Source organism: Phyllosticta capitalensis (genome assembly GCF_038381095.1).
Source record: "Phyllosticta capitalensis strain CBS 128856 chromosome Unknown BKA78scaffold_1, whole genome shotgun sequence".
NCBI classification, from domain to species: domain Eukaryota; kingdom Fungi; phylum Ascomycota; class Dothideomycetes; order Botryosphaeriales; family Phyllostictaceae; genus Phyllosticta; species Phyllosticta capitalensis.
In genome coordinates, this window is record NW_027117439.1 from 492,513 (window position 1) to 520,101 (window position 27,589).

Genomic DNA, 27,589 nt, shown 5'->3' on the forward strand with positions numbered 1-27,589 from the left:
TCCTCCTCACGCTCCGTCCTTCAACCTTAGCTTCATCCACCTCGGTGTTGACCTCGCCCCAACAACCATCTCTCCACTCAGCAGCCACCCCCACACCTTTAAGTACGATCCTCTCTTACTTAAATACCTGGAGACCTCACGCTGACACGCATTCTCAGGACCTCCTCGAAACCTCTCACCAATACCACCACCACCACCACCACCACCATGTCCGCCGCTCTCCTCGCCACCATCTTCGCAGCGGCTCCGACGGCCAACCCAGCTACAACCAGGGCCACCAAGCAGCCCAACGAGAACGAAGCCCGGCACAAGCGGGAGAGCCTCTCGAATGAGGCATGGGTGCGCGTCGACCCTGCCGACATCGTCCGTCATGTCAAGGGGAATCGGTGAGTCTCGCTCTACCAAGCTTCCCGACAGCATTGCGATACTCCTAGCTCTCGGCTCTGCAATGGCTCTCTGTATGTAAGTACTGACATTTCTGACAGAGGCACATCTCCCTCAAGACCACCACCAGCTGCTGTTGCCAAAAGGTGAGTATCCACACTTCTCTTAATTGCTCCAGATTTCTCTGACACCATCTCAGCAGGGCCAACACAACCAGAAGTAGAAGCAGCAGCAGCAGCAGCAGCAGCAGCACCACCACCACCACTACCACCACGAGGACCAGCAGAGCCCACCAGCGCCCGACCCCAAGCAGCCGACCCAACGCCCGCCGCGCCGGCATCCGCAAGCTGAGCAAGCGATCACTAGGCACGACCTTCAGCGTGCCCTTCGCGCTCCCGGCGAACGGCAAGACGGACAAAGAGGCGCTGAGAGAGGGGCGCCGCTCGCAGACGACGACGGCCGCCTGCAAGTTCCCTAGAGCGGCCGAGAACGCGAGTGCGAGAGTGAGCAGGGAGAAGGAGAGGGGGGAGAAGTGGTGGGAGGAGGCCGAAGCGAGGAGGGAGTCGGAGGCGTTTTGGGCGGGCTTTTTTGAGTAGTTGGACGCGAACGTTGGGGGAACTTGGGCATCGCTATTCGCAAAATGTCGGCCTCGGGATACTACATGGGCTTTTTGTTAGCGCCAGGATTAAGTTTGGAGTAGGAATTATTAGGACATCGGAGCTGCTACTCCACAATATCACTCCTCTCATACTAATACATGGACCTGAGCGAGTTTCCCGAATGTTGTTTGGCCATTAGCATTCATTCAGCGCTAACCTCATCTATCCCTATGCCATGCCACAAATCGCCACCAAATTTCCAGGTCCCTTAGAGGTAAAGACCCTCCGGTTCGCCTTCGCTCTTGGTCTTGAGCACGCGCTCTCTTGCGGTCCGGAAGTCGGCCATTTGCACACGCATACGACGCTCGCGTAGGGCCATGAGACCAGCTTCCGAGCAGATGGCCTTGATGTCGGCACCGGACAGGTCGTCCTTCTGGTTGATGAACTCGTCGAGGTCGACATCTTCTGCGAGCGACATCTTGGAGGTGTGCAGGGTGAAAATCTTCTTCTTGGTGTTTTCTGGTCCAAGTCAGTCATCGTCACGGTGGCATGTTCAGGAGACTTACGGTCGGGGTTCTCAAACAGAATCTTTCTGTCGATACGACCAGGACGAATGAGAGCAGGGTCAAGAGTATCAATCTTGTTGGTGGCCATGATGACCTTGACGTCTCCACGGTCGTCGAAGCCATCGAGTTGATTGAGAAGCTCGAGCATGGTACGTTGGATTTCACGCTCACCGCCAGAGGTTGATTCGTAACGCTTGGTTCCGATGGCGTCGATCTCATCGATAAAGACAATCGAGGGCGAGTGCTCCGCAGCGACCTGTACAGACTGTCAATGACAACATCACAACGTGTGCAACGCAAAGGACTTACTTGGAACAGCTGGCGCACCAGCCTGGGACCATCACCAAGGTACTTCTGGATAAGCTCCGAACCAACGATACGCAAGAAAGTAGCGCTCGTTTGGTTGGCCACGGCCTTGGCGAGCAGCGTCTTACCAGTTCCCGGTCCACCGTAAAGAATGACACCCTTTGGCGGTTTGATGCCCATCTCCTCGTACAACTCAGGGTGCAACAGCGGAAGCTCGACGGCTTCCCTGACCTCTTGAATTTGAGTCTCCAAACCTCCAATGTCTGCGTACGACTCTGTGGGGGCCTTGTCCAGCTTCATGACAGAGACTAGCGGGTCCGCGTCGTCCGTCAAGACACCAACGACGGAGACAGACTTGTGATGCAGCAGAATCGATGCGCCGGGTTCGAGAAGATCTTTGTCGACGAAGCTCATGATCGAGACGTAGTATTCAGGGCCGGTCGCAGAGGAGACAATTGCGTGGTCGTCGTCAATCAGCTCCTCCAAGTTACCAACGCCCATAGGGCTTCCTCTCATGTCATCTACCCGGCTCCTCTCATCTGCATTCCTGTCCAATGCATCGGCATCGCCACCGGCGGAAGCAGGCGTGGCCTGGTTTGCCGTCTTGGCCTTGCGAATCTGCTCCTGGTTCTCCACGTATTCCTCCTCCATCAACAGATGATCGTGGATCCGCTGCATGCGGAGGTAGCGAAGCTTGCATCGTGCCGTGGGGTAGACCGTCGGAAGCTTCGCGGCAGCGTTGGGACCGGCGTTCTTTTTCTTCTTGCGTCCGAGGCGGGTGGTAGGTTGCGGCGGCGGCTCGTACTTGGGCTTGTCCTTCTGCAGAGACGGAGGTCAACTTGCTGCTTGGTCGTCCCGTTGTAAACGTGGCAAGACGTACCTTGGAGTCCTTCTTATCCTTGTCTCCTCCGGGCGGACCACCGCCCATCTGAGACTGATTCGCGCCCTAGAAAGTTGTCAGCATCGCGTACCTGAGCTCGGCAGCGATAGCTGTGATCTTACCATGATGGCGACTTGGCGAGCGTGCTGTTCAAAGGACGATCAAGGACTGGAAAGAGACACGGCAAAAGGTTGCAAATGCAGGAGCGAGAATGCGTGGATGGGACAGGTTAAGCGGTGGTGATGGAGGAGATGGTGTTGGTAATGGCGCGCGCAGCTGTATCCAAGAGCTGCCCGTCGGGGAAGGCGCGGCATCATCCTCCGACGGTCACGTGCTTTAACGGCACCTCGCCCGATATCTTTCGTCATTTCACCTCATTGGCCGCCCAACCGCTGTACTCGACCTTCGGCTGCCAAAGGCTGCAATCCACGTCAAACTCCTCCTCAATCCCCAACTCACTCACCAACATCATTCTCGACCTCTCTGAGTGGTCTGTTGTAATCTGTTGCTTCTGTACCCCGTTTCGCTTTTTCCGACTTCCTCACCTTGTCCTCGAGCTCGTGCGGCTTCACTTTCCAAGGCGCGTCACGACCTTGGCGCGCTCTGATCCGTACCTCGACTCTCTCTTCTCACACTTCACACTTTGAGCCTTGTCGCTCTCTGGGTACGAAGAAGTCACCCGTGAACAGGGATCGCCATCCGTTTCGACCCGATCCTACTACTGGATTCTGCTTCACCTTTCCGGGCACTGCGTTGGGCAAGCTCTCACTACAACCACGACCTGATCTCGGACAACACAGGCCCACGCACCTTCCAGTGCACCGAGGAAAGTCTCTTGTCTTGCGGCCTCTTATCACCGGTCAACTCTTGACCAACCTCACTCAACGATTGGCACCATGGCTGGCAACCGCACTCGCCGCATTGCCAAAGAGATTGCCGACATCAAGTCAGATGTACACTCAGGAATCAGGGTGGACCCCCACCGCGAGGAAGACCTCACGCATCTGCGCGGCTTTTTCAAGGGACCGCCAGACACGCCGTACGAGGGAGGAGAGTACTCTGTCGACATTAAGATACCAGTCGACTATCCCTTCAGGCCACCGCTCATGAAGTTTGAAACAAGAATCTGGCATCCCAACGTCAGCTCACAGACAGTAAGTCTTTGCCGCTTTGGAGCTATAAGCTCTGGCCTTAACCCGCCTTTGAGTGTAGTGCTGACACCACCTTAGGGCGCCATCTGCCTCGACACCCTCTCGCAAGCGTGGTCACCAGTCCTGACAATCAAGTCGGCCCTCATCTCCCTCCAGTCTCTCCTCTCTACCCCCGAACCAAAAGATCCACAAGACGCCGAAGTTGCCGGCCAGCTGTTGAAGCATCCTGCCGAGTTTGAACACAAGGCACGCGAGTGGGCTGTCAAGTATGCTGGAGCTCCTAGAAAAGATCTCGGACAAGGTAGCGGCGGCGTGACGGAGGAAACCCTGCGTAAGAAGAAGGAGGAGAGGAAGGCGGAGCAAGAGAAGCAGAAGCTGGCTGCGTAAGTGTACCTGCCACAGAGGCATGAACACCTGCTGACAACACTCAGATACCACGGCTACAACAAGGACCTCATCGACCGCTTCGTAGCCATGGGCTTCGATGTCGAAAGTGTCGTCTCTGCATTCGAGTATGTCGGCATCGATAAGATGGATGGCCAAGACTACGAGCTCGAAGAGGCGTACATGGGCGACATCACCGCGAGGCTTTTCAACGAAGCCTGATTTTCGACTTGATTTATTGCGACTTATTTCGGCATACGGGTGGTATTGATTTTGCCCCCGTGCATAAAGAGGTTCATACGGCGACGGAATGGTTATCGGTGTCTATGGTGACATTTGGTCAAATAGGTCGGTCTGGCGCACGGTCAAAGCATCCATCACTTGCAGATTTCCGAGAAATCCTTTTCTCTTACCTAGGATTAGTTTAACTCACTGGCTATACTTGCTCAACCAACATATTTACTGTTCAGCAGCTTCTGAGTTGAATCAAACTTGGGTCCCCTTTGGCGGTCGAGTGTTGGTGTCAGCTTCAGGTTGCTTTCGCGTTGCGGCCTGAACCGTGATTCGTTGCAAGTGTTGCCAATTCTGTCAGGCTTATTGAGCAAATCGTTCTGCGACTAGCTGATGGCAGGCCCGACTCATCCTCCCCTAGATGCAAGCTCTAATCTTGTTCCTCAAGACATTGGTTCATTGATGCTAAACGGGTTCTCGATTTCGAGATGCGCATGTGTCCAAGAAATTCTGGTAAGAAATGACAGATGACTATTGACTTCTGTCAGAATTCGCATACTAGTAGTATCCATTGAGTGCGGGACACAAGCTCTGTGTCGGTGTCGAGCTTTTGAGAACAAAGCCCGACGTATTCAGCCGGATCCGGTAAGTCAGACCTCGAACAAAGACAACGTGGGTAGTAAGAATTCTGACATTGACATGTCATGCTTTGTTCTGCTCCTCGACACAATCACTTGCGAGGAGCTCTTCTCTGTCCGAGAGGTCGAGGACGAAGTCCTGCGCAAAAATAGCAAAAAAGGATGCTCCTAGCTGCATCAGCCATCTCAACGCCCAATCTCCCAATCCGCCGACTTCTAAAACTATGCCAGTCGTAATCATGGTCAGCTCGCATCATGATCAAGGAGGAGCGCGAATCCGGCCTCTATGTCGCCATGGAAATGTGGATGATAAAGCGCATGGCCCGAAGCGGCACGCCTCTTGACATTGCATGCTCGTCCTCGTCTTCTTTGACAGCATGAAAGGATGGACAATCCTTTGCTGCTCCAGTGCTCGTCCATTGAAGAGAAGGACGAGTCGACAACGCGCGCATCCCAAAGTTCCCTCTTCTTCACACTCACCGACGGCTGACTTCCAACCCGGACTTGCTTTCGGTCTTCGACGCGGTCTACATCAAATACTTCCAGGATCGGGCCCAAGGTTCACGCACGCGCCATCCAACACATACGGATAGAGGCATCATCTGCTTCAAATATGGCATCAGACGGAGGGTCAGGGGGTGACGCGCCCGCCGACCAGGAACAAGATCCGCCCCGTTGGCACGAAATCAAAAATCAGATCACAGCGCCTTCCGAAGCAGTGCTACGACCAAACTTAGATCCGCTGGATGACACTGATGTACAAATCATTCCAAGACAGCAAGCCCCTGATGATGAGCCAGCCCACCTAAGACTAGAAAGGGACATTCCGCGACCTCTCGACGACGATGCTCCAACGCAATACGTGGATCCTCCGGCGCAGGGGACCGATCAAGCCGATGTGACCGGCTTCGTACCCGAGCAAGCCTTTGTCAGTCTGAACAATTTGCCGCGCCTTCTTGGACTAATGAACATACCACGGGAACACCCTGAATGGGTCAAGTTAAAACAGTTGCGCGAAGCCAGAGCAAATGACAAGAATCCAAAACAGTATTTGAAAGATGAGCGGGGACAGGTGATAAACATCACGAAGAAGAGAGCGGGGAAAAGAGACGAAAAGGTGCCCGCCGAAGTTCACCAAATACTACCACGGAGGATCTCATCGGCAGTGGAAGGGTGGAGAATGGCCATGTGGCTGCTCTACGACCGCTATATTACAATGGACGACATACAAATCCGCATAAGAGAGCCCAGGCCAAACTTGACTACTCTGAATATGAGAGTGGCAAGATGGCGAAAGTCGGAAGATGGGGGCCAATTCACCTTAGAGTCCAGACAAAAGAAGTCGGATCCCAAAGGTGCCCAAGAGGTGGATGTGGAGATTGCAAAACAGCACTTTCCAGACCCTCCCGAAGACTTGGACAAGGACAACGCTGTTAATTACTTGAACAGTATGGCCAGAGAAGGCACGTTCAATGGCATATTTTGGAACTCCCCCTGGAAAATTTTCAGATACATAAATGACAAAGGCCAAGAGAAGGTTCTGGTCCAACAAAAAGATCCAAGGTACAAAAATTTGTACTTCGAGGCCGATCAGTTTGATGGTACGGACGCAAGGTGGGACCGTCCATTGCATGCTCTGTGGGAATCTTACTTTCCACCCTCGAAGGCGAACAACGACGAGGCCGAAGATATCGAACCTGACCACCTGGAGAGTGATTTCAATTCAATCCTCGGCATTGTTCGGCGACTTGACGCTGAATGCCGCTCCATCGATGTAGACGTGCTGGATCGAGAAGAAATCAGAGACACCGGAAGACTGGACTTCTCCGCTAGGTTTGCGATTCAAAACGCCGGCCGATTGCTCTCAAAGGTTACAAATCATCTCAACGACCACGCTGTGAAATTAGGATTCCAAAAGAAGTGGAACGTGGATGATCTTTTCAAGACCCCCCTCCGCGGGAAAATCAGGGATATCAACACGAGCCCAAGGAGAGCGGCAGAACGAGTGAGACGAACCATTGAGAGCTTACATGATGAACTTTTCCAGAAACTGGAATCATGGAACTCTGCGGCTTTGGGGACATCAAAATTGAAGCCTTTAACGAAACAGAATGGACAGAGTGGAACCAACCCCTTGAGATATGAAAAGCTTGACAAGACGGCCGTCCTGAAAAAGCTAGTGATATACTTCGGGAACCAATACAAAGCGGTCCATGAGCTCAGCGAAGACTTTCAAGGGGAAACAGACGTCGAAGGAAAGAAAACTAAAGGCGAAATTTTCACCGCTGCCGCAGAGCAGCTTATCAAGCGCATGATTTCGTCGTACCGAATGCAGGCTGAATTTCTGGAATTGCCCAGCGTTTACTACCTCAAACCGTTTGAAGACCAAACTGCCAAACAGCAACAAGTACAACACCTCTTATATCATATGTGTAGGATAATGAGGCGAGAGATTAAAAAGTATCCTAAAGATCCAATATTCGAAAATTTTGGGAAAGGAAACCTAAGAAGGGGGGCAGCCTCCGAACCCAAAGGCCTCCACAACCAACTACGGGAAGAATCACTGGAAGACTACCGAGGTAAGAAACGGAAGATGGAAGAAGAGAGAGGAGGACCGCAAAGGAAGAAGCAAAAGGTGACACCTCTGTCGCCCGTCGTCGGGACCTCCCCTACCAGTCCATACAACAAGATCCACGCGAGAGACCGGCTCAACGCCGACCGCCTCATCGCAGATCTCGACCAGGTTCTTCTCGCTCACGACAAACGCATCATCTCGGCCACGCACACCACGTTCGCCGATCGTCTTAGCTACGCTATCAACCATCTTGGCTTTGAAGATGTCATGGGCCACTACCGAATCAGCGCGCCTGTGCTGCAAATCATTGAGGGTAAAGCAAGATCTGCCGTCCATAGAAATGCCCGCGAACCTATTGCGAGGGCGGTCGACGACGCCTTATTGGCTGCGAGATATATTGGCGCATCGCTACAACCCAGCGACTCGAACAACAATATGAAATCGTTCTACACGAACGTTGCGAACGCATTGAGAGAGGCCATGCCCATGTGGGTCGCGCATGTGCGGTTCAATCTCCAGAACGATAGGGATTACGACACGGCGCATCCCCGAGAAGTGCAAGACGAACAAAGATATGGCACTCCCAGTCCTCCGCGGAGCGAAGCCAGTCCTCCGCCGATCCCACGTGTCTCCTCATTGCAGCAAGTCATCGGTAAATCCCCTACAAGTCCATACTCCGGACTCCCTGCGGACGACCAGCTCAATCTCACCCGCCTCAACCAAGAGCTCGACCTTGTCCTCCAGAAACATGGAAAGACTATGGCCTTCGAGTCCGATGACAGCTTCATCACACGCATCCAACAGGTGGTCAGCAGTGGCTACGAAGACGTCATGGGTCACTACCGCATCGCTGCGCCCATCATCAGGTTGCTCCGCGACAGCGGCACCCAGGACAGTGACAAGCAAACGCTTGCTACTGCAGTTGACGATACTTTGCTCGCCGCAGGGTACACTTCTGCGCTTCTGCGGGTTGGCGGCCCTGCTGTCGGTCAATACTTTTCCGACGTGGCAGACAGGCTGGAAACGGTGCTAGAAATGTGGGTCGCGCAGGTGCGCTTCGAGATACAGAACGACGAGAACTACGCTTTGGCACATCCCAATCAAGGTTAAGCTGGTGCTGCGGGCGAGTAGACGACACAACATCAGGGCCTGTTTAAGCGACGGGCGAAGAAGACGGCCAGAGTGAGATGCACGCGAGAAATGCACTGAAATTTGCTTGCGGGAGGCAACAGCACGGAGCGCAGATGGAAGCAGCTGGAGAGTTTCAGGGGGAGACTGTTTTCTGGGTGTGTTTGATTTGAAAGGCATTCTTTGTGGAGTCAGTGCTTTCGTTTGTGTTGATTTGGACGGCGCCTGTCAGGGCGGCTTGTCATGGGAGTTGTTTCGAGTGGTAGTCAATCAATCGCAATTTTCGGTGCTATGGTCGAACCAGCTGTGCAAAACTCATCGCAAAGTTGTGGACTATGAGTTCTCAAAAACCAGGTGACCTGAAATCTGATTTGGCAGTAGATGAACAATCGATCAAACCCTCTGACGTGCTTCGATTTCACGCCCCACTCAACTGTAGAGGTTTCAGAATGGGAAAAAAAAAGACTAACTTTACTTGCCTTCTCCGCAGCGGCAGCAGCATACCAGACTTCCGCAATACAGATCTCTACTTCCTAAACATCACACCAGATGCATCAGTCCACATGACAAGGCAACCCTCCAAGACAAGTGCACTGCCTCCCCTTGATAAGCACCCCCTGAAACACCAACACCAACATCAAACCCCGCCACTCATACCCCCCACCCCTCCATCCATCTCCTCTCTCACCAACTCTCCGCAAATCTCCAGCTCACGCGCGTCTCGCAAAATGCGCTCCAACCACCCAAGTCCCCCACATCGCCCTCCATCCATCCACCTCTCCCCACAAAACTCATCCATCCAAAATCACAGCATTTAGTGCGACGAGCCAACGGCTGATCCCTTGCACTGCCTTCCATCCTCATCTCTGGCCCCTCTCTATGCTCTCCGGCGGGTTTGTGGGTTGAAGGCGTTGGTTGTGAATCAGACTTTCAGAACTGCCGTACCCACGCTCTGCAAGTTGGTCGCCTGTTGCGCACGAGCTAGCGCTAGGTGGTAAGCCTCAGCGCCATACACCGTGATTGCTTGCTCGCTCGTCTATCGTCGCTCATCCTATACCACCTTGATGTGAGTGGGGAGAAGCGACGTCGCCGGCGAGTGGAGTTTTGGATCATCACGGCGTACACACGGCTGCTGGCCGGGCGTCTTTGCCTGCGGTTTTCCTCCATTTCGCTTCCTCCCTTCCCTCGTTTTCAGTCTGTGCCTTTCAGATCTGCTAAGCTCAACTCTGCGTGCAAAGGTGCAACAAGAGACACACTACTGAGTTCTACGGCATGCCGTTTCGCCATTCATCTCCCACTTCACACCACAAAGTCGATCGGATCTCAAAATAAAAGTTAAGATAAACTACACCAACCAATTCCGTCACCAAGTAAGTCTACATATCTACAAGAAGCCATAGCCACTGCCACCGCTCCAAACGCTTCCATCTTGCACCGGGTAACAAGTCGGTCACATAAGTTCTATCTACACACGCCATGCGCTCGCTGCGCTTAATTCTGTCGTATCGAGTACAAGGGGGGTCGGGTCGGGTCGGGTCGGGCCCGGGTGGAGTAAAAAAAAAAAAAAAAAGTTGAAAAAACAAATCTATAAGAGGGGTGATGCACAGGCTTAGAAGCGAAGAAGAGCTGACGACAACGTCGTGAGGAGAAGAGCAGAGACGAAGAAAGAATAAGTGGGGGTCGTTGAGAAGGAAGAAAAAAAGGAAGAAAAAATTGACACCAAGCCTTCCACAGAAGAGGAGGAGGGGAGAACGCCCGAGTTGAGTTCGGAAGTCCTGCACACCAGACGCACTAGAGGCTAGCCAGCCAGCCAGCCAGGTTTGGGTCGTTGTCGTTGTTGCATGTGTGTGGGAGAGAGGGAAGAACCAAAGGAGAGAGGGAGAGAGGGAGAGAAGGGGAGGAGCGAGGCAGCACAGCGGAAGCGATGACATCCAGTTTTGCGACTGCCCGTTCCTTTCCTCCTCACCCAGCACCTCGCTCTCTCTCTCTCTCCCTCTCCCTCTGCACCCACGCATGCTCCTTTGCGCCGAGCACTCCATCCCAAGCAAAGCGCTCCATCCATCCGACCTCGCCTCCCATCGTTTTGTCATCGGTTCCCGCGACCGTGGTCCTTTGTCTTCCGCCATTCATCCCTCCCAACCATCCAATTGTTCGCTCGCTCGCTACTTCCTGCCTGCTTCTCATCCGCTTTGTCACCATTCGAGAGAAAAGGGATCCAAGACAGCGGCACAAGGACGCAAATAAGAAAGACGGGGACGATAAGACAACAGACAATAAAAAAGTGTGTTGGGCGCCCCATACGCCACAGTCGTAGAAGCGTAGGTAGCGTCTCCAAGCATGGAGAGAATAATCAAAAGCCAAAAATTTTCGTGTTTCGTGTGCTGTGAATAGAGGCAGCGAAGAAGAAAAAGGTGGTAAGGGGTCTTTGAGAAGAAGAAGGGACATAATCTGAGGTGAGGTGATACAAAGTTGTAATTTGTGAGGGTAGGAGTAGTGGCTACTGCCCTTTAAGTGATGATTTGATTTGTTGTGTGGTAGTGGTGTTTGTATGGTCTGTCGAGGAGGGTGATTTGAAGAAGGTAAGGTAGATTGACAGGAAGAAAAAAAGGAGACAGGAAATAAAAGGGTAACGGGTTTTGAACATCCAAAGAGCCAGAAGCAGCCGCGCGCTCAAGAACAGTAGCCAAACAAGAAGCGCGTCCTCCCAAGCGAAAAAGCAAAAAGTCCTCCGTTGCGTTTCGTCGTGATAGGTAGATGGTGCTTGCGCTTAGCAGTAGCCGCGATGTCGAGTTGTAGCTCGTCCGATGCGAGCACGCTACTCCTCGATCCTCTCCATCAACGAACAGCGGACGCCCTTTTTCGTGCCCCTCCCCTTGCTCTTTGGAACCCGAACAGAATGAAGCTCGACAATCTGGCATCCGACTGCGTGTTTTGCAGTCTTGGTATCTTTAACAACTCCCCCCATCGTCGCTCCGTCCATCTTGTCAACCAGGCGCCAATACTCGTCGGGCGCGTCTTCTCCGTCTTCCAGCGGGTCATAGTCCTCGGCATTCGTTTCTTTTCCTGCGTCGTCTTCCTGAAACAGCCAGTGGGTCGAGTCGATCGTGCCGGCTTCTTCAACACACATACGACGCCTCGAGTCCGCCCACAATCCCAAGCGTCTCATCAACCACCTTTTCGAGCTCCGTCACGCGCTCGCGCAGCACGTGGTTCTCGCGCCACAGGTCAACGTGCTGCTGGCCCGAGGCGGCATCGTTGACCCTAATCTTGCCGCCGCTGAGCACAATTGGGTTGTTGGCGCGAAGCGCTGGGGGCGAGGCCTGTTTGGACTGGCGCTTCTGCACCAGGTTCTTGTCAAAAGTGCTCTTGCGCTTCATGTGGCCCGGGCGAGGGGCAGGGGGCGCAGACGTCGGGCCGGTGGTTGACGTCGGCGTGGGACACAGGTCGATTTCATCCGCGTCGGAGACCATGGAGGCCGGACGGCTGAAAGCGCCATCGTCGACGGCAATGGTTTCGCTCTCAGACTCGAAACCGGAGTCGCGGTCCGAGATGACGGATTCGTTCCCTGTCAGATTGCTGGCCGCGCTCTGACGCTTCTCGCACTTGCAGTTGGGGTTGCGGGCAGCGCGCGCATCGTCCTGCCGCTGCATCTGGCGCTCGGCCTCGAGCTGCTCGCGCAAGCTGTGGATTTCCTTGTCGCGCTTCTCCAGGTCGAACTTGTAAGTGTCGACCTGGATCTGCAGGTGCTTGGCCCGAGCTTCCGCCTCCTTCTTTTCCTCCATCATGGCGTCCTCCTCCAGACGAGTGTCTTGCATTGCAAAGTATAGTGCCTTGTAGGACGCCTGGAACTGCTCCAGGAGCGCCTTGCTCGAGGTGTGGAGGATTTTGTAGGAGGCCGGATCCTGCGGGTCCAGCTGGCCATTGGGAAACAGAGCTTCCTCAATGTTCATGACGGATAGGAGGTCTTGGGGTTGATTTGGGTCCACCTTTTGCGCCGGACCGCGGGAGAAGAAGGACGAAAAGAAGTTTTGCTTGCTCGCAGTAGAGTGGGTGGAAGCAATTGACGCGGTGCTCTGGCGATTGGAGGCCATGCTCGCACGGGACTTGGCCGGGGCACGAGTGTAGGAGCTGCCGTTGTCCATGATGGTGTCGAGGTCTTCTAATTCGAGGTCCGAGTCGCTTCCAATGTCTGATTCAGAGTCTTCCTCGGAGGAGGAGGTGAAGCCGATTTGAAAGGACACTGAAGGGCCGTTGAACCAGTCGGCAAAGAGGGAGGAGCTCTTTGCTGTGCGGCCCTGGAGCGAGGCAGCAGTGACGTCTCTGCTTTGTTCGATTGGGACCCGGCGCGATGGAATGAATGAAGCCAAAGACTTGGGAGGCGAGGAGGAGAGGTTGGCGGCGCAGGCGGTTGCGCGATGGACTAGCGGTCTGCACGAGTCGAGGAGAGAGGTTGAGGATTGCTTGGTGGTAGAAAGGGGGAAGTCGTGGTCGAGGTGGGAGGGATCAGATGGCAAAGTAGTGGGCGTCAACAGGGCAACAGGACGTGGCAGCTGCACAGCATGGTCCAAATTTTCGTTGTGTTGTCTTGTTGACGACGGGCTCCGGAGGGGAGAGGTAGCGGTAGGGGAGTTGGGGCGGTCTCGATTGGTGGTAGTGTGTCGCAGACCACCAGATGCTCCTTGCGAAGATGCGGTGGGTATGGCCGGGGGGCGAGTGGAGGGGATAGTCATGGGTACCGCGGATTGAGCGGCCATGAGCTCGACTTGGGATTTGTTATTTCGGAGGGAGCAATTGGGTTTGGCGGCAGTCGGCGTTTCTGGTAGGTTTAAGGTGGTAGAGCTTCAGCCCTGCGCGAATGGGTGGTGAGGAGATGCAACTCAAAACGGTCAATTGATGAAGAGCAGTTCGGCACAGCCGGCAAAGGCGGAGACTGCAAGAGTGGAGAGGGCGACAGCAGGGAACAACAGTGCAAGAGTGTGGCCTGTCCATGATGATAATTTGTATACAGAAAAGAGGTGGCAGACAAGTCGTTGTCCTACTGAAGATGGTGGCATGTGGCTGGGCTGCCACACAAACAGCGAGGCGTCCAGGATCCCCAGGAAAAGCGTCCGGAGGCTGAAACACTCACGTCATGGTGCACTTCAGGGTCTTACTGCAGGTGGGAGCACTAGAGTAGTACCTCTCGTACTCGAGATGGTCTTGTTGTTGTTGTTGTTGATGTCGAGGCCAGGCGCTGGTGTTTTCTGGTGCCTGGCCTATCCCGAGCTGTCCTGACACGCGACAGGCCCTGCGCTGGTGCCCTGTCACTCGTGGCCGCCCCTGGAGTCGATCTAGCCCAACGACCCGGCAAGGACTTTTGATCGACATTCCATCTCAATTCTCAATTGATGAAGAATTGAACATGTTCGACTCGGATTCATATAATCCTCACTTTCTGCGTCGAACATACTGCATTCCACTGACGTCGACATCCCTGAGCATTGTGCGCACCGCCCGACAGTAAAGCCGTTCCCAAGTTTGGCTATCCAGGGATTGACGACGGCCATGCGACTGCAATCCCTGGTTATACCCTGACGGCACCTCTCACCATCTTCGCTTGCTGCCGCCCATCCGCCGCTATTGTCTTTTTGATATTCTCCGAAGTCTGTTCCTGCAGATGCAATTTGCTTTTGCTGCATAAGCCAACGGCCGCTTTGTCACTCACTTGCTGACCATCACTCAGACGCGAAATGGGGATTGGCCCTTTGCGAATCAACCGCTCTGTTGCTTTTTCTGTGCGAAATGAGCTTGCCAGTCAACCGGTACGCTACCACTGAGTCTGTACCGTCTCCTTTTCGCTCCATCCTTTTCTTCTGTTTTCGGACATCTATCTTGGTCGAGCATTGAGGTCATCATGATACCACTGAATGCACTCCACGTTCGCTCTCCACTGCTTACCAGCCACGCCTCTACATCCATGCAGTCCTCAAACACTCACCCGTTAGCGCGGCTGACGGATCCTGCCCCGCCCACTTCCACGTTATCTCGACATCGCCGATCGTCCCTTCCTCGCCATCACTTCCTTCGCATCGCCCTCTCGACCACATCACTTGGATCGCATCTCCCTGGACCACACCGTGCCTCTACCAAACTTGCTGAGCCGATGAAAAAAGACCACATTTGTCATCCTCCAACAGCTTCCCCGCGCCGCCACCATGGACTCCAAACACATGTATGATCGTCGCGCCTCAAACTACGACGACTCGCATCACCCCTCGTTTGCCCAAAACTTTGTCCAGCACGTGCCGCTGCAACCAGGCGACAAAGTCCTCGACCTGGCTTGCGGGACCGGCCTCATCACATTCCTGGCCGCCGACAAGGTTGGCCCCACGGGCGCAGTAGTCGGAGTCGACATCAGCAGTGGCATGCTCGACGTCGCACAAAAGAAGCTCTCCTCTCGCGACGGCGGCGCAAATATAACTTTCCACGAGCATGACATTACGCGCCTCGACGAGATATCCTCCCTGGTCGAGCAAAAGGGCACCTTTTCCGCCATCACAATCGCATCCGCCCTTGTACTTCTTCACGACCCTGCCGAAGCTATTGCCTCATGGCTACCGTACATGAAACCTGGCGGATACCTCGTTACTGATGTTCCACATCCGCAAAACTGGCTGCACATGTCGCTGATCGAGCTGGTGGCTCGCCACATGAAACTGCATTTCCCATACCACCGCATCTGGGCCTCGGAGGAAAACTCGCTGCGCTCGCTCCTGTCCACCGCCGGTCTCGAAGTCACCTCGTACAGCTTTGTCGAGTGTGTCGGCTACCATGAGAAGGCATACAGTCTTGACGATGCCGACGAGTGGTTCAACAAGGCCGTATCGAGCATCCCCGAAGTCAGTAGGCTGTTTGAGGACGAAGCGCTACACGAGGAGGCGCAACGCCTCTACCGCGGCGAATGGGCCAAAGTAGCGGCCAAAGACCCGCTGGGCCACGGCCGTGCTATCGACGTGGACGGCGTGTACGTTGCCGTGGCGCGCGCTCCGACGCAAACCACGTTGCCAACGCGGCCGGCGCCATCGATCAAGGACAAGGCCAAAGCCGCCCTACCAACACCGGCGCCAGCAGTCGACAGAGAAGTGGAGGAGGAGGAGGACATTGAAGAAGACGACGCACCCCTAACCCCAACCCCGACCCCCTCGTCCCCCCTCACCCTCCCCGGCTCCTGCCACTGCGGCGCGCTCAAATTCCAAATCAACGTGACGGCTGCCCCGGCCATCCCAACATCCGCCTCTCCCCCCGTCGTGCCCCTCACAGCCCTCACCTGCCACTGCCGCACCTGCCGCCGCATCAGCGCCAGTACCTCGCAGACGTACGTCCCCATCCACATGTCGTCCTTCCACTGGCTGTCCTCTCTCAACAAATCCTACCCCGCGACGCCGCACAACGGGCCTCCGGCTCTCCGGCCAAGGACTTTTGACGAGCACGCCGAGCGCGCCTTTTGCGCCGTCTGCGGCGCCGGCGTCTACCTGTGGTGGTTCGAGGACGACGAGGCGGACGAGCCGGGCGAGGCGCCGGGCGGCCAGAAGGCGTACGATGCCGCTGCTGCTGGCAACGACCACCGCAACGGCAAAACCAGCGCAAAAGGCAAGGGCAAAGAGACGGACGCGACGGCCCAAGACGGCCCCGACGCCGCCGCTGGAGACCGCGGCCACCGGCTGTGGGTTGCGGCGGGCGCGATTGCGGACACGGCGGAGCCGGACGCGGCGACTGAGGTGGCTGGCGGTGGAGGAGGGGGTGAGGCGGCAAAGGTGAGAGTTAGGATTGCGGTGTGCCATCATATCTGGCTCGCCGAGAAGGCGGCGTGGGATGTGTTGCCCCCTGATGGCGCGGCGAGATGGAGGGGCGAGGTCGGGAGTGAGGTGTGGGAGGAGTAGTAGTAGTAGTAGTAGGGGCAAAGGAGGGTGGGTGGTGTATGGATGTGTGGATGGAGAAAGAGCGTGGAGTTGGGTTGCATCATTGCTAGTACCTGCACCAGGAATTACCTACATGTAGTCGGGGCCTTGTCAGGCCATGTGGTCTATGAATACACAAAAGGAAGCGAGGCCAGTGAGAGACGAGAGGAGTGGTGGCATTTGTCAAAGAAAAATTTGCGCATTGTTGGACAGGAGGACGAGGCATTCAAGCTGACGGGGAGAGTCATCATTTGCGTCTTGCCTGTAAACGACCTGAGGCACGAGTAGGACGAGAGAGCATGAGTCGGTGGACATGGAGCACCCATTACACGGTACAGTACAGGCCAGCCAAGGCTACAGGCAGGCAGGCAGGCGGCACACAAGAACGCCCTCCGCTACCTTGTACATACCACAGAGTACAGAGTACAGACAGACGGACGGACGGACGGCATGCAGATTGTTGTTGTTGTCGAGATGCGAAATCAATATATACCATTCCACTCCCCCGACGCCGCCCCCCTTTCTTCTTGTCTTTTCTACCTACATGTACTCGGCAGTAGGTAGGCGGCGCGAAGCAAGGCATTTTGCACAAGTGGACAGACAGACATGTGGAACGATAGGGGGTGGGCCACTTAGTCCTTTTCTTCCCCCCCCCACCCCCCTTTTGTGCCTTGTGCTTCTTTCTCGTTCGTACACTTTTGTCAGGGGGGCAGGAGGAGCAGGGGAGCAGGCTTGGGCTTGGTAGGTGAGGGGAGGCGGGAAAGAGGGGGAAGTGGTCGGGGGGGGAGGGGGGGGGGGGGGGGGGGGGGGGGGGATGAGTGATGAGCGATGAGTGATGGAGAAAAGGACAGAGAGCAGCAATCCGAGGTACATGTGGAATTGAAGATGAAGGCAAATTAGGGGGGTCCAGATTATCACACGAGGCGGAGAAGCAAACAAGCAGCAGGCAGGCTGGAAGCGCGAGGCGAGTAATAATACATGTAGATAGACATCTTCGGCTTCCTCACATGCGGTCATGGTATGCTGGCTCTAACTGGCTGGCTCTGACTGGCTGGCTAGCTTTGTATCCCTCATTTCATTATTACAATCATCGTACATTCTTAAGAGGTCTTCTTCATCTTTACTTTACTTTGACTCCGACATGGTCAAATACAAATCAACCCCTGTTGTTTGTTTTCTTCATGCAAGACTTCGAGCGTTGCTGCTGCTGTTGGTACGCGCACACCTGGGTATCTCCGCCTCTCCCGTCTGTCTGCCTGTACATCTCGTCTCCAACGCGTCGTCGTCGCCCACCTCCCGTCATCATATGTGCTTTTGTGCTGCTGTGAGGTTACGCTCCCCCTTCTTCTCCGCCGGACCGTCTGACTGTGCTGCTGCCTGTCAATGCTTTTGCTTCGCATGCTGATGGTGGTACAGTGATGACAGGAAGGGGGGTTACAGAGCTCTCGAGAAGGAAAAAGAAAATGTGAAAGGGAAAAGAAATCAAAAAACGCCGGTAAACATGCCCGCCATCCAAACGCGTTGGAAAGGTAGACAAAGCATAGCCGCCCTTCGTGACGCAGTGATGCAAGGAGATGATGTCGTCCCGTCTTTCGTGATATGAGACATTACCGCTCCTTTCTTCCTGCGTGGTCTACACTTGCTCCTTCATTACGACTGCGGCATTCGCTCGCTGCCTTTATGGTCATTCAACGCCGCCGCCATGCCAGCTCGACGAGACCTTAGTCGCGGAACTCGTACGGCCGCTGCGGCCGCGTGTACTCCTCATACTCAGTCGCCGGACTCAGCGCGCTGGGAGCAATGTGGAAAGGCTCGGGAGCAGGACTCGGGCTGTTGCCATGACGCAAGTAGTCGTCGCCAGTGGTGGGACGATAGGCCGGGTGGTTGGGGCCAAACGAGTCGGCGGCGGCGTGGTCGTCGCCCGCGCCCCAGCTGACCTGGCGACCCGGGTGCTGCGGATGCGGGCCCGGCGAGGGCGTGTTGGCGAGGCGGTCCATGTCGACCAGCGACGAGTAGCCGGCCTGCAGCGTCGACGTGCGGCCGGGGATGGGCCCGCCCATGAGACCCGTGTGCTGCGAATCGGCGCCTGGCGGAGGAGGAGAGGCTGTGCCTCCCATGTGGGCTTGCGGAATGGGCGGGACTGGCGGGGCGCCCTCAAAGTCGTTGGGGTCGTGGTGGTCGTAGTGGGACGAGGCCGTCTCAATGTCGTTTGTTTCGGCGCTCCACACGTTTTCCGTGTCGAACTTGGACGTGGGCTCGTAGGCGGTGTTGCCGCCAAAGTAGGTCGAGTTGTCCGGGGAGGGGATGTGGTCAGGTGATTCCGAAGTGCCTGGCAGCACGCCGGTGCGGCGGTAGACGGAAATGTAGTAAAAGGAAATCACCGTGGTGAGGAGGAAGAGGAGGCTGTGTTTCTGTTAGTGGCTTGATCCGGTGTTTGTTTGTGGAGAGGGGCGTGCCCCCTGGAGCACGGTTGGGGTATGGGGGAACCGGCGAGTAAACGTACCAAATAATGACTCCAAATCCGACGGTTGCTTTGCTGACTTTGCACCTTGCTTCGCTGCCCCATTTGAATGTTGAGCAATTGGCAGACGAGGCGTTCTGTTCGTCGGCGCCCTTTTTCATGCCTTCGCTATTCCATGTTGCTATGCAGATGAAGGCGGCAAACCAGAAAACCTGCCCTCCGTCAGCTTCCAAAGCCTCAATTGTAAAGATCTTTCAGGGGCCGTACCGTATAAAGGCCGTCGAGCAGCGCAAAGGCGTAGGCGCTAGCAAAGCGCACCGTTCTACTCCACATGGGAACACCGACGAGATATATGAAGGCGGGCATTGTGAGGAAGCACTGGCAAGCGTTAGAATAGGCTCTCGAGGTTATTGGGGTTCTCAGGCAAGATTGGAGGCTCACCAATGCAAAGTAGTAAGCTGTGCGGCCATCGGTATCCGAACCCGTCAAGACGGCAATGGTAAGACATCCGGCGACAAAGATCAGGATGCCCTGTATCGCGTGTGCCGCGGTCTTGATCTTTTGTATTTTGCTTTGTTCTAAGCGCATCTTGGAAGCGCTGGATTGGTTGAGGGGAGGCGACAAGCGGCGTGGGGGTGGTGTTGTGTCTCCCTGAGATGTAGGACGACGTCACAAGAATGACTCGGTGGGAGGTGGTGTGTGGAATGGAGAGAGAGGGAGCTGTCGAGGATGAAGATTTAGAGGTTGAGAGTGGTGGAGTGGCGCGCGTGGGAAGAAGAGTGTGGGCTTCTAAGCCTCGATGGTGGCCGCAGCAGTGCCTGTAGCGAAGCAGCGGTGTCAAACCTGAAGCCAGGCGCACGCACAATTACGCGGACGGGGCGATGATGGGCTCCTGGAGTCGGGTGCCTGGTAACTTAGGATGCCTATTTTAGTCGCGTACGTGTGGCGCAGGCCGTCTCCGTTGCATGGGACGGCCCGAAGAGCGTTCGGCTTGCCCGTTGACTTGCTTAAGGTGCATCCCGAACAAACAATGAGCCAATGGCACACGCATTTACTGCCTCGGTCGACTTTGAATTGAATCTACCCGACGATCCTCGACAGACGTCATTTCATCAACCGTCCCCGGTTGTACAGCCGTGCCGTCTCCAGCGCTTGTTCAAACATCCGACTCCCCACAAGTCCAACCACTCTCTAGTCGCTCTTGCCCCGGGCCAACAGGCCGTCAACCTCTTTTTCGAGGTTGAGCAGATCCGTCTCTTGCGGCTCAAACTCCAGCGCGTTTCTGACCCATTCCTTGGCCTCCTTCGCCCGCCCCATTTCCACCAAACACCTGCCCCTCCTCCACCATGCCTTTGCATTGCCAACCTTCTTAAGCTCGACGCTTGTCTCGGCGTCTACGGCTCCCTCGGCCCAGTTCTGCATCGCCATGTGTGCTTGCGCCCGATTCGAGTAGAGTCCCGTCAGTTCCTCTCTGACCAAGCCACTCGGCTCCCACGCCGGCCGCTGCAGCGCCATGTCGATTGCCAGGCTGTACATGCGAATCGCATCGCCATGCTGACCCTTCTTGTACGACGTGTTGCCAGACTCGCGGAGCTTGGTGATTTGCGCGCTGCGCTTGGGGTGGACCGGCACTGGAGGTGGTGGCGTTTGTCCGGGCGTGTCGAGCGAGATGATGTTGCGGTGCAGCGCGTTGACTTGGTCAATCTCCTTCTGGAGTGGTATCGAGGGCGACGTTGCCGATATGGCCTTTGTCTGAGGGTCCATGTGGAGAGGCAGCTGGACAAACGTATCCTCTTCCATGACGGCGATTTGCGGTTTGGCGGATCGGGAAGAAATTCGAGCGTGGCAAGGCGCGGAGGCGAGGATTGTGACTTGGAAAGACTTGTCGCAGAGCGAATAGACGAGGGGAACGTGCGCAGAGTTGTGACGTTGAAAGTGGTGGAGTGGTTGCTGAAAGAGGACAGAGAGCCATCTCTTGGATAGCGCAGAGCCACGTCCCTCAGCCACAGTGGCGCGGCACGTCAACCGAGTCCGTCAATCCAACCTCCTCGAATCCGCCTCGAGTCTCCACCCAGCCGTCCGTATAGGAAGGCCATGCAGAGGCCCTGCCCTGCCACACACCGCTGGCTGCCTGTGACGCCATGACAACTCCCGAGCCATGTGCTCTCTCCTGCCTAGGAGTTCGGCGCTCCCGGGAGACTCGACAAGACTGCAAACTTCATCAACATCTCCACCTCTGCCGCTGACTAGTTAGCTTGCGTACCTAGCCCCCAGATTTTCGCTCCAGTCCACTCTTTACTCGCTCAGCCCCTACCTCTCCCTCGGACATGCCGCACTTTTCCCACGCTCCCGAAGCGCGTCTTGGGCGCAACGACTCGAAGAACCCTGCCACTACCTGCAAGGGCGTGACGTCTGCTGGCAAGCCATGCCGCCGCGATATATCCGCCAACAAGCCCTCCAAAAATGGTGTCTTGGCCGTTAGCCAGATTGACGACGTCGAGGCTGCCGCTGCCTTTTACTGCTGGCAGCACAAGGACCAAGCCGAGCGGTTAGTCCAGCAAAACTCGAGTGCGCCGAACAAGCCGGCAAGAGCAGACACCCACATTGTGCCCTTGAAACAGAGGAGCAGCATAGACACATTGGTCGGCAGGCTGGGCATTTTGGATGTCGAGGACGGCAACAACAAGCCCAGCAAGAAGCCAAACAAGACTGGGCAAAATGGCAACGGCAAGATTCAGCGGCCGCCGACTTGGAATAACGTCCAGGGACCGCTCCTCTCTGTGCCTTCGGGGCTGGCGTCTAATGGGGAGTACCGGCTTCCTGTGAAAAAGGAAGAGCCAGGCTTCTGGGCCTCACTCTGCTGCATGTGTCTGGGCGGCGACGACAACGACTACGAGATTGTGCGCCGCAAGAAACAGCAGGGAAACCAGCCAGGAATGAGCCAGGTCCCTCAGACATCGCGGCCACCCCAATCGTCGAGACCACCACGACCATCCCCCCATCCCTCCAACAACTCCTCGCCGACAATCGATCCCAGTAACAAGACCTCATGGCTCTTGTCCTTTATTCCGTCATCAGTCTCTCCCGAAAAAGCCTCGCAACTCATGGCCGAAGCATCTAAGCCGATATCCAAGCACGATGAGCCCGGTTTCATCTACATCTTCTGGCTGACTGAGACGACGGACGACGCCAAGCCTTCTGACAGAGATGCTTCTGATCTTCTCTCGGCACCCTCACGCCCAGGAGCAGACCGTCGTACCAGCGATCTGCTGCGTTCATACAGCATCAAGGCCGACGGAACTGTTCCTCGAGGGGGCAAGTCCCGCAAAAAAGAAGACAAGCACATTCTCCTCAAGATTGGCCGCGCAAACAATGTCTACCGGCGGATGAATGAATGGCAGCGCCAATGCGGCAAGGTGCCTTCCCTCGTCCGCTACTACCCGTATGTGCACTCGGCGCAGTCATCCCCATCCGCTTCGCCTGGACCGTCAACACTGGTAGGGCCCAAGGGCGACGGAACAGATGCCAAGGGGGTGCGCAAATGCCCACACGTGCACAGGGTCGAGCGACTGATTCACATTGAATTGGAGAATCAGCGCGTCATACGCGATTGCAACGAGTGCGGCAAGCAACACAAGGAGTGGTTTGAAGTCGAGGCAAGCAGGGACGGTGTCAAGGCTGTCGACGAGGTTGTCAGGAGGTGGGTGAGGTATGCAGAGGAGCTTGCTGCCTCGACCTGATATTTCCTGATTTTCTTCTTGTCTTCCTTACGTTTGGCATTTCCACATTGGATGGCGTTGATTTCGGCATCTTACTGGCGTCATTCAGTACGTCCATTTCCATTTACTGTCTCATATTAGCAGTTGCATCATCTCATGGTGTTCAAATACCTGTTCTTTCGGCACATTTATCTTGACCTTGGCTACAGACACGCCACAGATTTTGTACTCTAGCTTCTCATTGACTGGCTATCTCCCCAACAATCACATACATGAGCACATTCAACAACATATGGAAATACATCTTCCGGTCATCGATACTCGGCCGTCGCAGTCGGATCCGACATCGTAACCCCGAGCAGCGTAATCGGCATCAAAAATGCATCCGACAAGAGCCGCAGCCCGAATCCGATGTTTCTGCCGGCAGCAGTCTCACCGCCTTGATCTGGCAAGGCGGAAAAGGCCATAACCGCTCCGACGTCGTTAATTGCGCTGTTTGATCTCGACGTGCTTCTGGAAATGATGCCGCCCATTCAGAAACATCGGTCTCAGAATAACTCCCGAATGGGCACCCTCCGACCCTGAGACTAGCCAAACCAAGGCGATGGCAGCCCCTGTCCGCCGCTCCCGCCCCGCCGCCTGAACTGCCGTTGGCCTTTGCTCGTTTGGCGACTGCGGGGTGCCCCGCGTGGCCAACGTAATGTCTGTTGCTCCGATTGACATTGCCGGTGATCGAGGATGTTGACTTGCGACAGCCTTGGCTGCTATATAGCATGCCTCTTGCCTATCTTTTGCTAACCAACAGCATTTTCCCATTGCTACAGCTCGCATAGACAACATGGGCAGCGTCAAAGATCTCCGCATCGCCGTCATCGGCTCAGGTACGTATCAACTGTTTCAAAATGCCGACATCGCTAACAAGGTAAATAGGTATGGGCGGTTTGGCAAGCGCCCTTGCCCTGGGAAAGTATGGCTTCACAAACGTCCATGTTTACGAAATTGCGCCCGGCCTTGGATTCGTTGGAGCGGGTATCCAATTGGCAACAAACCTGGTTCGGGTACTGGACAATCTAGGGGTATGGCAAGAAATTGAAGCCGAATCAGTGGATCTGAAGGGCACGAGCATCCGGGCAGGTTCAACAGACCAAGAACTGGCATACGTGGACTTGAACTACATTCGCGAGACCTACGACTACCCGCACATGGTTGGACACCGAGCTTCTCTGGCCGGAGGACTGTACAATGGCGCAAAGGCTCAGTCTGGTGTTCACTTCCATCTTGGATCCATTGTGCAAGAGGTCAAGTCGTTTGGTCCCAATGCCAAATTTGTGGTACAGCCAACCGAAGGTGGAGACCCATACGAAGTTGACGCAGATATCATTCTCGCTTGCGACGGTGTCAAGAGCAACATCCGCGCCCAGATGCTCAAGGAAACCGGCGTCACGTCATCCGTCGTCGACACTGGCCAGGCCGCCTACCGCATCCTGTTGACCCGCGACGAAATGAAGAACGACCCGGACCTCCTCAAGCTCATCGACTCGGAATGCGTGACGCGCTGGATCGGCGAAAAGCGTCACATTATCGCCTACCCCATCTCCAACAAGACCATCTACAACATTTCCACCATTCAGCCCGACACCAACTTTGCCGAAGCTCCCTCGATAACCTACACCACTAAAGGCTCCAAGACGGAGATGCTGAAGGTCTTTGGCGACTTTTGCCCCATGATCCACCGCATGCTGGATCTCGTTCCCGAGGGCGAGGTTGTCGAGTGGAAGCTCCGCGTGCATGCTCCTCTTCCCTCCTGGGTGCACGGCACCACCGCCCTCGTTGGCGACGCCTGCCACCCCACGCTTCCCCACTTGGCACAGGGTGCGGCGCAAGCAATTGAAGACGCTGCCGTTCTCGGCGTTGTGCTATCCAAGATGCCCGACTCCAGCCCTGAAACCATCAACAAGACCCTGCGCGTCTACGAGCAACTGCGTCGAGAGCGCACCGAGACACTGGTCGAGCTGGCCGCAGCCTCTGGCCGCGCGCTGCACCTGGGCGAGGGCAAGGACAAAGAAGAGCGCGACAAGGCATTCGCAGCGCTCAAGCCGGGCTCCAAGGCGGGCGGCAAGGTGCCGGACAAGTGGGCCGATGCCGAAGTGCAAAAGATGATTTACGGCCACGATTGCATGAAGAACGCGGACCAGGAGTTCGAGAGGCTGTTCAATGAGATAGACGCGCCCAAGGCCAATGGCACCAACGGCCACAGTGCTTCGTTGTAAGAAGGGTTTGCTGCGTAGTGTTTGCTTCTCAGCTGGAGCTTGCTGGGCGTTTTGGCAAGCGATTGTTCTGATTCGTCTTTTAGATTGCTGTCTCTGTTAGATGTGAAGACTAGGTGCTACCAATGAACACATCCAATTCGGCTCGCCATCAAGTGATTACAATTGATGTGCAAATCCCCAAAGCTCCATCCCGGCTATTACATCTCGGCCGGCAGTTGTTTCTCCAGGTATGACCCCCTGCTCCCGTTCCGCTTTACGCAGCTGCTTACCCATTTCGGGCTCCGCAAAGTAGCGAGCGGATACAATGGAAGCAGCATTGCGGAAAAGTGCCCAACAGAAACACCAGTTCGCTTGCGAAACACAGCGAGCTTGCATCAGCACTGTAAATCCAGTCCAGCGAGCAGCTTTCCTGCACGAGTAGGGCACACCCACGACCAGGGACCGCGGCCTTGCGGGGTACACATCAACTCCCGAACTTTCCGCTCCGTCCCTTACCTCACGGTCTACCAACATAGGCATCGGTTGCTCAGAGTACTTAACCACGAATGCTCGACGCCATCGTGCTCAGACACGACTGCTTCAGCAGCAGCCATTGTGCATCATGCTGACCCTCATCGTCCTCGTCTCCGTCGCCCTCTACCTCTTGTACCAAGCGGTTCTCCATCCGCTGGCGAAGTATCCCGGCCCACGTCTTGCGGCCGTGACCAACTTTTGGAAGGCGTATCACGTTGCAGTGGGCGACTACGAGCATGCCATTCTTGCATTGCACCAAAAATACGGGAGCTTCGTGCGCATTGGGCCCAACCACGTTGATATCAGCTCTGCCGACGCGGTTAAGGATGTGTTTTTGACGGGAGGCAAGTCGTGGGTTAAGAGGTAAGTACTCATGACGTTCGGCCAAGAAGTTCTTCTTTAAGACGCAGAGTACAAGACTTGCAATTGCTAACATGGTCTTCAGCCCCTTCTACAACTGCTTCACAGCCATCCGTCCCAACATCTTCGGCACGACGGACGAAGTGATCCACTCGGCGCGCAAGCGCGCCCTGACGCCAGGCTTCTCGATGCAATCGGTGGCGCAGATGCAACCGCACATCGACGCGTGCCTGACCAAGCTGATAGCGCGGCTGGACCGCGCGGCAGACGCGCGCGAGACGGTCAATCTGAAAGACTGGGTTGCGTTCTTTGTCATTGATGTCCTGGGTGAGCTGGCGTTTGCGCGGTCTTTTCGCATGCTGGAGCAGGGCGATGCTGGTGCGCTGCCGCCGCTGAAAGAGCACCTCATGCTTGCGATGCTGAGCGGCCAATTGCCTTGGCTGGTTCCCTATGTCAATAAGTATTTAGGGTACCTCCCGATTCCGTACTTGCAGCATGTGATCCGAGGCAGGGGGAAGCTCCGGCAGGTATGCGCACAACGCCCCCTGACACTCCACCCTCTGAATCCACACTGACTGGCATCTGCAGATGGCAATCGACTGCGTCAACGCGCGCCTCGGCAACCCCGACCCGACGCGCCGCGACCTGCTCGCCAAGCTGATCGAAGAATACCAGCGCGGCGTCAAGAGCGGCGGCAGCGAGGACGGCGTGCTCGACATTGCCGATGTGCAGACTGAGGCCTTTGGCTTCATCATCGCCGGCTCCCACACTACCGCCACGACGATTACGTTCCTGTTCTGGCATCTGCTGCACAATCCCGCCGTTTTTGAGAAGCTCGAGCAAGAGGTTCTGTCCCAGGTGCCCGCGTCGCCGGCCGAGGCCACGCTTCCTGACGACCAGGGTGCCGATGCTGCTGCGGCGGCGTGCGCGCCGTACAGCGCAACGACGCACCTTCGGTACCTATCCGCCACGGTGACGGAAACGCACCGCATCTCGCCCGTCTTCACGATGCCTTTGATGCGCGTCGTGCCGGCAGGGGGCGCTCGCATCGGGCCCTCCCACTTCCCCAGCGGTGTCGACGTGTCCATCTGCAACTTCGCGCTCCATCACGACCCGCACGTTTTTGGCGACGACCTTGAATCCTTTGTCCCTGAACGCTGGATGGGTGATGATGCGGGCGCGAAGCAGAAGCTGCTCATGCCGTTTGGGGCCGGCCATCGCGCGTGCATTGGACGCAATTTGGCAACCATGGAGATCCACAAGGTCGTTGTGAGCTTGGTGAGGAGGTATAGGATGGAGCTTGTGGCGGAGGAGGGAGGGGTGAGCGAGGGGGGAATGCCGCAGACGCACAGTTTTGCCATTGCGGATTTGGTGGGGCCGTTGAGGGTCAGGTTGACGAGGAGGTAAGAATGGGGCAATGTTGGAAATATGGCTGGAAGGTCTTCTTGGGGGTGGAAGGCGCATGACGAGTAGGAGGCTGGATGCGT

The 27,589-nt window shown here is 55.8% G+C and overlaps 10 protein-coding genes across 10 annotated transcripts; 7 read left to right on the top strand and 3 right to left on the bottom strand.

Annotated features, from left to right (window-relative positions):
- Nucleotides 1-1,251: 1,251 nt before the first annotated feature.
- BKA78DRAFT_334399 (26S protease regulatory subunit 4) lies at nucleotides 1,252-3,027 on the bottom strand (the record flags this gene model as incomplete). Its single annotated transcript, XM_066890194.1, has 5 exons — nucleotides 2,858-3,027; nucleotides 2,736-2,801; nucleotides 1,859-2,671; nucleotides 1,550-1,805; nucleotides 1,252-1,502 (listed from the first exon to the last, which is right to left on the bottom strand). The coding sequence occupies exons 1-5, from the start codon at nucleotides 2,858-2,860 to the stop codon at nucleotides 1,252-1,254; spliced, it is 1,389 nt and encodes a 462-aa protein (XP_066748819.1). The 5' UTR covers nucleotides 2,861-3,027.
- A 407-nt stretch (nucleotides 3,028-3,434) lies between these two features.
- On the top strand, nucleotides 3,435-4,693 carry BKA78DRAFT_4007 (ubiquitin-conjugating enzyme/RWD-like protein). Its single transcript, XM_066893124.1, has 3 exons — nucleotides 3,435-3,889; nucleotides 3,965-4,269; nucleotides 4,318-4,693. Exons 1-3 carry the CDS (start codon nucleotides 3,632-3,634, stop codon nucleotides 4,490-4,492), a joined length of 738 nt encoding a protein of 245 aa, XP_066748820.1. The 5' UTR covers nucleotides 3,435-3,631; the 3' UTR covers nucleotides 4,493-4,693.
- A 3,445-nt stretch (nucleotides 4,694-8,138) lies between these two features.
- BKA78DRAFT_301299 (uncharacterized protein) lies at nucleotides 8,139-9,140 on the top strand. The gene has a single exon (XM_066887347.1). It carries the CDS (start codon nucleotides 8,150-8,152, stop codon nucleotides 8,822-8,824), a length of 675 nt encoding a protein of 224 aa, XP_066748821.1. The 5' UTR covers nucleotides 8,139-8,149; the 3' UTR covers nucleotides 8,825-9,140.
- A 5,911-nt stretch (nucleotides 9,141-15,051) lies between these two features.
- BKA78DRAFT_243931 (S-adenosyl-L-methionine-dependent methyltransferase) lies at nucleotides 15,052-16,761 on the top strand (the record flags this gene model as incomplete). Its single annotated transcript, XM_066883985.1, has 3 exons — nucleotides 15,052-15,855; nucleotides 15,970-16,415; nucleotides 16,641-16,761. 3 exons carry the CDS (start codon nucleotides 15,052-15,054, stop codon nucleotides 16,759-16,761), a joined length of 1,371 nt encoding a protein of 456 aa, XP_066748822.1.
- An 881-nt stretch (nucleotides 16,762-17,642) lies between these two features.
- On the top strand, nucleotides 17,643-18,286 carry BKA78DRAFT_301303 (uncharacterized protein). The gene has a single exon (XM_066887348.1). The coding sequence runs from the start codon at nucleotides 17,787-17,789 to the stop codon at nucleotides 18,105-18,107; it is 321 nt and encodes a 106-aa protein (XP_066748823.1). The 5' UTR covers nucleotides 17,643-17,786; the 3' UTR covers nucleotides 18,108-18,286.
- Nucleotides 18,287-18,303: 17 nt separating this feature from the next.
- BKA78DRAFT_4053 (uncharacterized protein) lies at nucleotides 18,304-20,133 on the bottom strand. Its single transcript, XM_066893138.1, has 4 exons — nucleotides 19,682-20,133; nucleotides 19,508-19,618; nucleotides 19,283-19,452; nucleotides 18,304-19,182 (listed from the first exon to the last, which is right to left on the bottom strand). The coding sequence occupies exons 1-4, from the start codon at nucleotides 19,826-19,828 to the stop codon at nucleotides 18,501-18,503; spliced, it is 1,110 nt and encodes a 369-aa protein (XP_066748824.1). The 5' UTR covers nucleotides 19,829-20,133; the 3' UTR covers nucleotides 18,304-18,500.
- A 298-nt stretch (nucleotides 20,134-20,431) lies between these two features.
- BKA78DRAFT_243657 (tetratricopeptide repeat domain-containing protein) lies at nucleotides 20,432-21,040 on the bottom strand (the record flags this gene model as incomplete). The annotated part of the gene is made up of 1 exon (XM_066883968.1): nucleotides 20,432-21,040. The coding sequence occupies one exon, from the start codon at nucleotides 21,038-21,040 to the stop codon at nucleotides 20,432-20,434; it is 609 nt and encodes a 202-aa protein (XP_066748825.1).
- Nucleotides 21,041-21,567: 527 nt separating this feature from the next.
- BKA78DRAFT_245110 (meiotically up-regulated gene 113-domain-containing protein) lies at nucleotides 21,568-22,980 on the top strand (the record flags this gene model as incomplete). Its single annotated transcript, XM_066884096.1, has 2 exons — nucleotides 21,568-22,185; nucleotides 22,285-22,980. The coding sequence occupies 2 exons, from the start codon at nucleotides 21,568-21,570 to the stop codon at nucleotides 22,978-22,980; spliced, it is 1,314 nt and encodes a 437-aa protein (XP_066748826.1).
- Nucleotides 22,981-23,628: 648 nt separating this feature from the next.
- On the top strand, nucleotides 23,629-25,376 carry BKA78DRAFT_4048 (uncharacterized protein). Its single transcript, XM_066893136.1, has 2 exons — nucleotides 23,629-23,840; nucleotides 23,890-25,376. Exons 1-2 carry the CDS (start codon nucleotides 23,798-23,800, stop codon nucleotides 25,227-25,229), a joined length of 1,383 nt encoding a protein of 460 aa, XP_066748827.1. The 5' UTR covers nucleotides 23,629-23,797; the 3' UTR covers nucleotides 25,230-25,376.
- Nucleotides 25,377-25,830: 454 nt separating this feature from the next.
- Nucleotides 25,831-27,509, top strand: BKA78DRAFT_244528 (cytochrome P450; the record flags this gene model as incomplete). Its single annotated transcript, XM_066884039.1, has 4 exons — nucleotides 25,831-26,037; nucleotides 26,106-26,109; nucleotides 26,211-26,629; nucleotides 26,691-27,509. The coding sequence occupies 4 exons, from the start codon at nucleotides 25,831-25,833 to the stop codon at nucleotides 27,507-27,509; spliced, it is 1,449 nt and encodes a 482-aa protein (XP_066748828.1).
- Between the last annotated feature and the right edge of the window lie 80 nt (nucleotides 27,510-27,589).

What these genes read in the sequence shown, in the direction of transcription:
- BKA78DRAFT_4053 (XM_066893138.1), bottom strand. Translation starts at nt 19,828, where the DNA reads ATGCGCTTAGAACAAAGCAAAATACAAAAGATCAAGACCGCGGCACAC. An exon ending in TGCTCGACGGCCTTTATACG is followed by an intron (nt 19,453 to 19,507) that starts GTACGGCCCCTG and finishes GACGGAGGGCAG; the next exon opens with GTTTTCTGGTTTGCCGCCTT. An exon ending in GGATTTGGAGTCATTATTTG is followed by an intron (nt 19,183 to 19,282) that starts GTACGTTTACTC and finishes ACAGAAACACAG; the next exon opens with CCTCCTCTTCCTCCTCACCA.
- BKA78DRAFT_301299 (XM_066887347.1), top strand. Translation starts at nt 8,150, where the DNA reads ATGAAATCGTTCTACACGAACGTTGCGAACGCATTGAGAGAGGCCATG.
- BKA78DRAFT_4007 (XM_066893124.1), top strand. Translation starts at nt 3,632, where the DNA reads ATGGCTGGCAACCGCACTCGCCGCATTGCCAAAGAGATTGCCGACATC. An exon ending in CCAACGTCAGCTCACAGACA is followed by an intron (nt 3,890 to 3,964) that starts GTAAGTCTTTGC and finishes ACACCACCTTAG; the next exon opens with GGCGCCATCTGCCTCGACAC. An exon ending in GAGAAGCAGAAGCTGGCTGC is followed by an intron (nt 4,270 to 4,317) that starts GTAAGTGTACCT and finishes GACAACACTCAG; the next exon opens with ATACCACGGCTACAACAAGG.
- BKA78DRAFT_4048 (XM_066893136.1), top strand. Translation starts at nt 23,798, where the DNA reads ATGGGCAGCGTCAAAGATCTCCGCATCGCCGTCATCGGCTCAG. An exon ending in CATCGCCGTCATCGGCTCAG is followed by an intron (nt 23,841 to 23,889) that starts GTACGTATCAAC and finishes CAAGGTAAATAG; the next exon opens with GTATGGGCGGTTTGGCAAGC.
- BKA78DRAFT_301303 (XM_066887348.1), top strand. Translation starts at nt 17,787, where the DNA reads ATGCGGTCATGGTATGCTGGCTCTAACTGGCTGGCTCTGACTGGCTGG.